Source organism: Pseudorasbora parva, chromosome 23 (assembly GCF_024679245.1).
Source record: "Pseudorasbora parva isolate DD20220531a chromosome 23, ASM2467924v1, whole genome shotgun sequence".
Taxonomy (NCBI): Eukaryota; Metazoa; Chordata; class Actinopteri; order Cypriniformes; family Gobionidae; genus Pseudorasbora; species Pseudorasbora parva.
In genome coordinates, this window is record NC_090194.1 from 31,615,977 (window position 1) to 31,627,641 (window position 11,665).

General features: G+C 37.7%; 1 protein-coding gene across 4 annotated transcripts in view; it reads left to right on the forward strand.

The window, feature by feature from the left end:
• Positions 1-6,378, forward strand: part of atg10 (ATG10 autophagy related 10 homolog (S. cerevisiae)) — a 38,670-nt gene extending 32,292 nt beyond the window's left edge. For all 4 annotated transcript variants that reach the window (XM_067434127.1, XM_067434125.1, XM_067434124.1 and 1 more), the window contains 2 exons: positions 4,286-4,383; positions 5,629-6,378. In XM_067434127.1, the coding sequence (XP_067290228.1) occupies positions 4,286-4,383; positions 5,629-5,728 (198 nt within the window). In that variant the 3' untranslated portion in view covers positions 5,729-6,378. The remainder of the gene's footprint in view (positions 1-4,285; positions 4,384-5,628) is intronic.
• Positions 6,379-11,665: the final 5,287 nt, after the last annotated feature.

An 11,665-nucleotide genomic window follows, 5' to 3' on the forward strand; every position in this document is an offset into this window, starting at 1 on the left:
GCGTGAGCATTCTGTCCTTTTTAGGGTCTCAACTTCCTGTCTTTGGTCCATGTCGTGTTCATATCATATCTTTCGAAACGCACCAGAGTTTGTTTGGAAGTGGACCGAGACCTATCTTTTCAGCAGTCCGCTTGTTTAGCGAGCACCAGGGTTTCGGATCTCTAACAGAGCAATCGGACCAGGGTTCGTTTTAATCGAACCAAACATGCCAAGTGTAAATGCACCCTTTCAATGTTTGTGATCTGAATGCATGTATGCTTGTATGTATTTTACAGAAGTGTCTATTTCAACAGAACAAGACACTGAAGTGCAGTGTTTAGTCTCCACATTCACAACAGTTTGGTGTGCATAGTGATTAGGTCTGTTCTCCCTTGAGACCTGTAGAAGAAGTTGTGATAATTGACTGACCGAGCTGGAATTGTGCCGCAGTATAGGAACACGATGGCATTGCTATTCACAAATAACCTGAAAAAGTCCAACTCTATTCCTCTGATGCTAACAGTGAGGTGTCGTCGAGGGAATTTGAAGAGTCAGCATGTCTTTGGTGCTTGAACGGTAACAGAGCAATGGATCCAGACAGTTGATGTTGTGAATTTTAATGCCTATGGTGACAGTGCACTGAGGTTGTTTTTATTTGTGGAGTAGAGGAGAGTTTTTGATGTCTTGGATGACTGGATTAAACGGGTGCTTACTGACACAAAAGTTTCTGTCCTAAATGGCACCCTTGGACCTTGCAGATGTCTTCAAAGTGCGCACTTGCACCTTTTCCACCAAAAATTCTGGTTCTGGATTTACTACTCAAATGGTGGATCTGCATTTTTTTTTTTTTTTGTCAGACTGGCTTGTGTTTTAGTTGCCACTTGGTCAATGCAATTGAATGTGTTACTTGGATGTTAAAATATGCTCTTAAAAAAACAAATGTTTATTAATGTATCTTCAAAACTGGAGCTCTAGTTGGGTGTTCCTGTTCTGCAGTGGTCAGTATCTGTTAAAAGTGTTTCACGGAAATAATAAGAGTTGTAAACCAACGACAGTGTCATGGGAGGCCAAGGCTCATTGATGCGATCAAACAGACGAGCTACTGTAGCTCAGATTGCTCAATAAGTTAATGTTGGTTCTGATAGAAAGGTGTCAGAATACACAGTACATTGCAGTTTGTTGTGTATGGGGCTGCATATTCACAAACCAGGCAGGGTGCCCATGCTGACCTCTGTCCACTGCCGAACAGCAATGGAAGAAGGTGGCCTGGTGCATGTGTTGCTTACCTGGGGAACACATGGCACCAGGATGCACTATGGGAAGAAGGCAAGTCGGCGGAGGCAGTGCGACGCTTCGGGCAATGTTCGGCTGGGAAACCTTGGGTCCTGCCATCTAGGGATGTCACAAGTAGGGCTACTGGTACTTTGGTACCAAGTCGGTAGAGCTGCAACTAACGATTGTTTTTTCTGTCGACTAATCTAACGATTATTATTTTTCCCACGATTAGTCGACTAATCTAACGATTATTTCTATTACAATAAATAATTAATCTAATATTCTTTTTTGTAATTAGCTCATGAATCCTTTGGATAACTTTACAAAAAAAATATAAGTACAACTTCTAATATAATATTTCAACCTTTATTCATTTTCAATCAATGTGGTTGAAGTTTTTACAGTATAAAATAATAAAGAGCAAATACAATTATTTTAATATGGTAAATATGAGTTTATGATAGCGTTTATAATTAAACCACAGTAGCCATACATTTACAGTTGTCTGAGACGTCATGAAATGTTCTTTAGCATCACAAACCATAAAATGTAGTCAGGGTTCTGCTATGGTTTAACATGGTTTCCAGAGATCTGAAGCTGATTCGGGGTAGCTCGTTGGTTTGTGACTGTGACTGTGCGTGCTGTCTTTTAAGGGGCCGTTCACATATCACGTCTTTTGCGCGCTCAAGTTCATTATTTCTAATGTAGGCGCGCGATAAGCACTCTCATAATGGAAACGACGCGCTTGTTTTTTCCAGGCGCGTCCGCACCGCATAGAGTTAAAAACATCTCAACTTTTCAGAATGCCGCAAGCGCAAGAATATCACACCTGAACCAGGAAGTTAGTCACCAGATCACACGGAAACCAGTTAAACCGTAACACCGGAGAGCGCCGAGATGTTTTCCTCTGAGGTGCTCGCGCATCGCAGTTGTGCTGCCGTGGTACACCATATCGGTTTTGCAAAGGGAACAAAGGGCCATTTTATTTGTCCTCTGTTTGAAGTATTCCCATACTTTTGATAACAGTGGTCTCTGTTTTTGTGATAGAATGCAACTTTCTCCATTCCCTGTATGCCATCACGAGAGATGTAAACAAACAGTGTGACGCGTCGACGCATTTCACGCACGTCGAAGTATTTTTGTAGTCGACGTAACCGATGATGTCGACGCGTCGTTGCAGCACTACAAGTCGGTACTGAAATGTAAAAAAATGTGACTATACCAGCATTTCTGTAGTACCTGTAGTATTGACTCCTGAGTATATTCGGTACACACAGCTGCGTTCAGTCGCTTCAGTGTTAATATAAGCGCAGGGCTGTAGCCGAATATATACTAGTGTTTGTGAATAATAAACTGCAAAATACTATTTAAATATTACTCCTGCATGTTCTGCTGTTGCAATGCGCTGATGCGCGCACGCACACACAGACACGCGACACTCGCTTGCTGTCTTTGTAGTCTCGGCCAACTGCCGTGTGTCACTATATGAGGACATGAACGCATGAACCGTCACTTCGTGAGAATTTACCATTTCATTTGAGAAAACAGTCATATCATGAACACAGACACTCAAAGGTTTTCAAGGCAACCCGTCAAAATAAAAGTTTAGTGTAACGTGAAGAAATTGACAGAATAAGGCTACTGTTGTACAGTAGATTTAGCTACGTCTTTATATAATAATAATACGCCTCTACTAATAATAATAATAATTATGCCTATTTTTCACTTGATCTTTTTTTATAAACAACTTTTAATTTTAAACAGCATACAACCTTTAAATATTTATGTATTATTTATTAATAATGATTATCATAAATAATAAACTCATCGAATTTAATAAAATTTTTGAAAAAAAAAAAAATATATATATATATATAATATAATTTTGCTGTGGTATCGAAATTGGTACAGAGTACCATCAAATTGTTATAGTATTGGTACCAACTACTGGAATTTTGGTAACGTGACATCCCTACTGCCATCCATGTGGAGGTTACTTTGACTCGTACCACCTACCTAAGCATTGTTGCAGACCATACACTTTTTCATGGAAACGGTATTCCCTGGTGGCTGTAGTCTCTTCCAGCAGGATAATGCGGCCTGCCACAAAGCAAAAATGATTCAGGAATGGTTTGAGGAGCACACTCAAACAAATTGGTTTGTTTTAGCAGCAAAGGGGACCAACACAATATTAGGATGGTGGTCATAATGTTATGCCTTATCGATATTACAACCATCTTTTAAAAATAATTACTATTAATTATTATTTATAATATTTATAATAAATTATTATTAATATTAAAATATTAATATTATAAATTATTAATTTACTTATAATAAATTATTATTAATTACTATTATAATTAAATAGTTATTAATTCATATTAATTGAAAAGAAAATAGGGTATTTGTTAGCAGTTTTGAAACGATAAATGACAATAATTTTGTGGATTTATATTTCATTCAACATTATATATTTTTTGTATATTCTGTGTCAGATTACATCAGGTTACAGAAGTCAAATAGATTGTGAAAGCTGTTTCTTGTTTACTCAACAGAAGTTTTATGTTGTATGTTCAGTTCACATTTCAGATCGTTCATCTGCCTTCGCTCCAAACCTCTTCCTAAGTATGACTTCTTACAATACAAGCTGTCTGTGATGCTGTGCTATTATGGGATAGGACATTCCTCCATCTCTGCTGTGCATGAGTGCCCTCCAGTGTGTGAGACTCACTCGAGAGCGGCTCAGCAGGGTGCCAATGAAGACCATGTGTTGCACGGCAGATTTCCTTATGTCTGCTTGTAATTTTCTTTTTAATTTATCTAAAGCTTTGAGCGTAATTGAATTTGGGTAATGAAAAGTATCGTGTGACTAGTTAACATTGAGTTAAGATGGAAAAACACATGTTGTGGCACTGGTTTAATGTCTGTATTACAGCGTGTGACAGTGAGAACCTGTTCCTAATAAAAAAAATGAGGTCAGAATAGATATTAACAAAGAGCTGAACGATGTGTGTGTGTGTGTGTGTAGGAGCATCCTTTACTGGGCCAACCGTTTTTCATGCTTCATCCATGTCGCACTGAGGAGTTTATGAAACCTGCTCTGGATTTGGCACAAGCTGGAAACAAGTGAGTTTCTTTCTGCTGCTGCTTTAGTAGTCATGCATTCTGTGAAATGAATATTCTGAGTTTACATTTACATTCATCACATGCCACTTCCACTACTGGATGAGAAGATCCAAAGCCACTTGCATAGCATTCAAGATACACATTTCTTGGGAATCAAACCTATGACCTTAGTGTTGCTAGTGTCATGTTGTGCTGTTTGTGCTATAGGAACGCTGTGTGAAATTCTGTCCACAGCATCAGCTTGTTGGACATTTTTAGCTTGTCCAGTGGATTCCCAGTAGGCAGTCACACAGCATAACAAATACATTTAATAATTATGCATAAGCTTTGAAAATGTAAACATTTGACTTAAACATTACTTATGTTAATATGAAACGATGACAAAACCTTACTAACATTTTCTGTCTTGCCTTTACCAACTATAAAGGTAAACCTGGTTACTTTTGGTTAAAATCTGCACAAATATAGTAGGTAAGACATTACGTAACTATCCATAAAGCATTGGAACATTAATTTTGGAAATTCCAATAATATATAAATTACTTGCATTATATAAATGTATACTATTTGAATTATATATATTTTTTAATGAATTGCATAATATATATATTTTTTTAAATAATGATTTTAAATTAATTAAATGTAATAATTATTTTTTTTAAATAATAATTAATAATCTAAATGTATAAATTAATTATAGGGGGTGTAGGGGTATTGAGCACTCTTTTAAACCAATAAAATACAATAATTGTGATTTAATTCTACTTCTTTTCGTTGAATATCATGTAAAGCCTCAGGAAACCGAGCATCCAGGAATATACATCCATCAATATTATCCACCAAGCAATGTCCACAAAAAAAAATTATTTAGATTAGATTTTTTTTTACAGCTCAAATTTACATTTATTTACACTATAATTCATGTACATGCTTTAATAAAAAATGCGAGATATAAGATTACAGCATTTATTAAACCCTCCAAAATGACTTGCCCCATCTTTTTTAAATGAGGAACAAATCAACATTATTTTATGTGGTGATGAAGGGCATGGTTTCACTGCCAAGTTTTACTTGATCTGGAAATGTTCCTTTTAACGTTTTAAAATGATGTTTTATCATTCTATAGTGTTATATCTTGTCTTGTCATGATCAGATCTGGCATCAATTTAGCTAGTGAGATATGATTAGATATTTAAAAGAAATTGAATTGACGCACTGCAGTGTGATTATCTCATCTGTTTTCAGGAGGATGAACTATATCGTGACCTGGCTCAGTGTTGTGGGCCCCGTCGTCGGACTGGATGTCCCATTGAGCTACTGCACCGAGGTGTCCGCTCCAAGCTGAAGAGTGAAAAGCTGGTAGCGACCTGCTCTGACCTTTCTGTCTGTCTCAGACTCCACTGACCCAGACGATGTGAAGAGGACACCTGTGACCCTGCTGAGGGTCTCAAAGGGGCCAAAAAGGGTTCAAAAGTCTTGTTAGCAATGCTTAAACATTCAAGACACCAAGTCTTTAAGAGCATTCTTGAGCTAGCTTGTGAACTTAAAGGGTTAATTCACCCAAAAATTAAAATTATGTTATTAATTACTCTCAAGTCGTTCCAAACCCATAAGACCTTTCATCTTGGGAGCAAAAAATAAGATATTTTTTGATGAAATCTGAGAGCTTTCTGACCCCTCCATAGGCATTTTATGAAGCATCAAGAATATTTTTTGTGCGCAAAAAACTAACAAAAATAACAACTTTATTTAACTTTTTTTCTTCTTCTCCAAACTCCAAATAAATATTATTTTTGTTTGTTTTTTTGCACACACATTGTATTCCCATCGCTTCATAAAATTAAAGGATTAGTTGACTTTAAAATGAACATTTCCTGATAATTTACCCACCCGATCTCATCCAAGATCATGTCTTTCTTTCTTCAGTGTAAAAGAAATTGTTTTTGAGGAATTTTTCTTCACATAATGGACTTCAATGGAAACCAAAATGTTGAATGTCCAAATCAATGTCGTTTCAAAGTGCTCTGCACGATACCAGCTGAGAAATAGGGTCTTATATAGTGAAACCGTCAGACATTTATATACTTTTTAACCTAAATTGCTCATCTTGTTCTGCTCTGCGACGTGGCACGGATTGCACAATTACCGGTATGTCAGAAAGGTCACGCTAGTTGTCGGCGGAAATACTACCCCAAGCGAATGTGCAAAGAATAATACAAACAGTACCTAAAAAACTCCATGTACACCTTCAAAATCATCCAAAAACGCTGTTTAACCATTTTTTTACTAAAGGATGTTCATATTAGTCTTACCACGAGCGATTTAAATACGGGGGCGGTTCTTCTGCCTATGTCTAGCGTTAACTTTCCAATCTGTGGGGTGTCGCAGAGCAACACAAGATGAGCGGTTTAGGTTAAAACGTATAAAAAAATTAAAACAAATTTAGAACATCAACAATGGTTTAGCTAGAAAAGACCCTGTTCTTCAGCTGGGAATTGTACAGAGCCCTTTGAAACTGCATTGATTTGGACCTTCAACATTTTGGTTGCCATTGAAGTCTATTGTGTGGAGAAAAATCCTGAAATGTTGTCCTCAGAAAGCGTAATGTCTTTCGCACTGAAGAAAGAAAGACTTGAACATGTTGCATGGCATGGGGGCGAGTAAATTATCAGGACATTTTCTTTTATGTTAACTAATCCTTTAATGTTGAACCTTTGTAGTCACATGACTATTTTAACAATGTCTTTACTACCTTTCTGGACCTTAAAAGTTGTAATGACGTTACTGCCTATGCTCTAAGATTTGATCAAAAATATCTTCATTTGAGATCCCAAGATGAACAAAAGTCTTCCGGGATTGGAGCGACATGTGGGTGAGTAATTAATGACAGAATTTTCATTCTTGGGTGAACTAACCCTTTAAGTATTAATAAGTTAAAATAAATTATTCATGTGCTACCATTAAACATATCAGAGCTCAGTAAGATTTGTTTAAAGAAAGTAAAACATTTATTCATTAAGTATGCATTAAATTGTTCAAAAGTGTCAGTAAATACATTTGTAATGTAACAAAAGATTTCCATTTAAAATAAATGCTGTTCTTTTGAACTTCATCAAATAATCCCAAAAAATATATATCATGGTTTTTAAAGAAATATTAGAATGATTTCTGAAAGATGTGACACAGAAGACTGGAGTAATGATGCTAAAAATTCAGCTTTAACATCAAAGGAATAAATACTTTTTTTATTAAATATAATCAAACAGAAAATTTAAATTGTACACTGTAAAAAAATGTTGTTATTTGTTGGTTTAACTTTAAAAGAATGTAACCTAGTTGCCTTAAAATTTTGAGTTTATTGAACTTAAAAATTTGAGTTGATACAATGAAGGAAATTTGTTTAATAAATAGAAACTCAAAATATTATCTGAACCACATTAAAAAAAATTATAAATCATGAAAATAGCACAATTTGGCATGTTTCACTGCGTCATCAGAAATAAAACACAATTCCCCAATATACTTTAAATCAATAAATAAATCTTTTAATAATATTTGAATAAAGGTTGTCGAATCTCAAAAATGTTCATTGTATTAACTCAAAATTTTAATTTCAATGAACTCAAAATTTTAAGGCAACCAGGTAACTTTTTTTCTAAATAATTTTTTACAGTGTAATAATATTTCACAATATTGTTGTTTTGCTGTATTTTGGATCAAATAAATGCAGCCTAAGATACTTTTCTCCAAATCTTACTGGGTAGTAGTGTACACAAAATGAATGGTACTGTAATTCTTGTTTTTTTAATATTTTTTATTGCAACCATAAAATGTTCATATTATATGACAGATATCACTGAAATGCTCTGAGAGCGATCAGTTAGCTTTCCCATTTATCCTAATTGCAGTTGCTCAGATGAGGCATGTAGCAATCTGCATTCTGTAGTCTTTTACAGAACCTTTAAAAACTGGGATTTGTTCAGGATATGTATGTGACAATATCATAAAATTAAAAGGCAAACCACATTTCCCTCTGCTGCTATTTCTTTTTGCATTCCTATCAATCGCGTACAAGTAGCTTCTGCTTGCATTTGGAGGATTGCTATTCAAGCATGTGAGTCTTAGTCTCCAGCTGCGTAGGTGTGTCTGTCTGTCTGTGTGTGTGTGTGTGTGTGTGTGTGTGTGTGACTCAATATTTTCCCTCACTTGTCAGGTATTGTGAGAAGGCTGCATTTAGCCTGTTTTTGACATTTCTGAGGCCTGAAATTAGAATACAGCATTATCCGTGTAACCTTGCACCTTGTAAGCAAAGTAAATAGTCTGATGTAGCCTGTTCATGTTGTGTCTCCCCACAGTCTGACATTTCTCTTCATTACTCATCCACGTAGCGTGCCGTGCCAGGACACTGTTTAAAAGTTGAATGGAATCGAATCCCTCTGAAATCCTGGCTGTCTGATGCGAAGTCTGAAACGAGGAGCTGAGTTTAGAGTCCAGAGTTTGAGAGAAGACTGTGAAAGTCCTCAGTCAGCATGTCTAAATGGGGCGCGTATCTCTCGGGGGACTGTATCAGTGTTGGTAAGGAGGTCAGCCTCCTACCCGGAGCATCTCGCTCTAATGGACAGACAGGAATGATGGAGAGGAGAGAAAGAGAAACGGATAGAAGGATCTCAGTAGGGAAATGTTACCTGCTTCATAAACAGCCATTTTAGAGGTTTAAATCACCCCAAAATGAAAATCAATGACTGTCAAGCTCGGATAGTGTACAAATCTTTTCAAATAAGCATATTTTAAATTGGCACGACATGAACCAATAGTGTTTAATTTATGCTTTTAACTTGAGATGTGTCTCGATGTTCCTCAGACAAAGCTATAATATGATTATACAGGGAGTGCAGAATAATTAGGCAAGTTGTATTTTTGAGGATTCATTTTATTATTGAACAACAATCATGTTTTCAATGAACACAAACTCAATATCAAAGCTGAATATTTTTGGAAGTTTTAGTTTTTAGTTTTAGCTATTTTAGGGGGATATCTGTGCGTGCAGGTGACTATTACTGTGCATAATTATTAGGCAACTTAACAAAAAACAAATTTATACCCATTTCAATTATTTATTTTTACCAGTGAAACCAATATAACATCTCAACATTCACAAATATACATTTCTGACATTCAAAAACCAAACAAAAACAAATCAGTGACCAATATAGCCACCTTTCTTTGCAAGGACACTCAAAAGCCTGCCATCCATGGATTCTGTCAGTGTTTTGATCTGTTCACCATCAACATTGCGTGCAGCAGCAACCACAGCGTCCCAGACACTGTTCAGAGAGGTGTACTGTTTTCCCTCCTTGTAAATCGCACATTTGATGATGGACCACAGGTTCTCAATGGGGTTCAGATCAGGTGAACAAGGAGGCCATATCATTTGATTTTCTTCTTTTATACCCTTTCTTGCCAGCCACGCTGTGGAGTACTTGGACGCGTGTGATGGAGCATTGTCCTGCATGAAAATCATGTTTTTCTTGAAGGATGCAGACTTCTTTCTTTACCTCTGCTTGAAGAAGGTGTCTTCCAGAAACTGGCAGTAGGACTGGGAGTTGAGCTTGACTCCATCCTCAACCCGAAAAGGCCCCACAAGCTCATCTTTGATGATACCAGCCCAAACCTGTACTCCACCTCCACCTTGCTGGCGTCTGAGTCGGACTGGAGCTCTCTGCCCTTTACCAATCCAGCCACGGGCCCATCCATCTGGACCATCAAGACTCACTCTCATTTCATCAGTCCATAAAACCTTAGAAAAATCAGTCTTGAGATATTTCTTGGCCCAGTCTTGACGTTTCAGCTTGTGTGTCTTGTGCAGTGGTGGTCGACTTTCTGCCTTTCTTACTGATGCCATGTCTCTGAGTATTGCACACCTTGTGCTTTTGGGCACTCCAGTGATGTTGCAGCTCTGAAATATGGCCAAACTGGTGGCAAGTGGCATCTTGGCAGCTGCACGCTTGACTTTTCTCAGTTAACGGGCAGTTATTTTGCGCCTTGGTTTTTCCACACGCTTCTTGCGACCCTGTTGACTATTTTGAATGAAACGCTTGATTGTTCGATGATCACGCTTCAGAAGCTTGGCTATTTTAAGACTGCTGCATCCCTCTGCAATATATCTCACTATTTTTGACTTTTCTGAGCCTGTCAAGTCCTTCTTTTGACCCATTTTGCCAAAGGAAAGGAAGTTGCCTAATAATTCTGCACACCTGATATAGGGTGTTGATGTCATTAGACCACACCCCTTCTCATTACAGAGATGCACATCACCTAATATGCTTAATTGGTAGTAGGCTTTCCAGCCTATACAGCTTGGAGTAAGACGACATGCATAACGAGGACGATGTGGTCAAAATACTCATTTGCCTAATAATTCTACACTCCCTGTAGACTTGTCTGCTTTTATACCAGCTAACAAAAATATGTTCTAAGAATGTTAGCATTAATTTACGTAAATGTTATTTAGTTACATACACCAATCAGGCATAACATAATGACTACCTTCCTAATATTGTGTTGGTCCCCCCTTTTGCTGCCAAAACAGCCCTGACCCGTCGAGGCATGGACTCCTCTAGACCCCTGAAGGTGTGCTGTGGTATCTGGCACCAAGATGTTAGCAGCAAATTAAGTCCTGTAAGGTGGGACCTCCATGGATCGGACTTGTTTGTTCAGTACATCCCACAAATGCTCGATTGGATGGAGATCTGGGGAATTTAGAAGCCATGTCAACTGTTAAAACTCGTTGTGCTCCTCAAACCATTCCTGAACCATTTTTGCTTTGTGGCAGGGCAAATTATCCTGCTGAAAGAAGCCACAGCCACCAGGGAATACTGTTTCCATGAAAAAGTGTATGGTCTGCCACAATGCTTGGGTAGATGGTTCGTATCAAAGGAACATTCAGATTGTTGGCAGGACCCAAATTTTCCCACAGAACATTGCCCAAAGCATCACACTGCCTCCGCCGGCTTGCTTTCCCTCCATAGTTCCATAGTTCATCCTGGTGCCATGTGTTCCCCAGGTAAGCAACACACACGCACACATGGCCATCCACTTGATGTAAACGAAAACATGATTCATCAGACCAAGCCATCTTCTTCCATTGATCCGTAGTCCAGTTCTGATGTTCACGTCCCCACTGTTGGCACTTTCGGCGGTGGACGGGTCAGCATAGGCACCCTGACTGGTCTGCGGCTATGCAGCCCCACATACAGCAAACTGCGAGGCACTGTGTATTCTG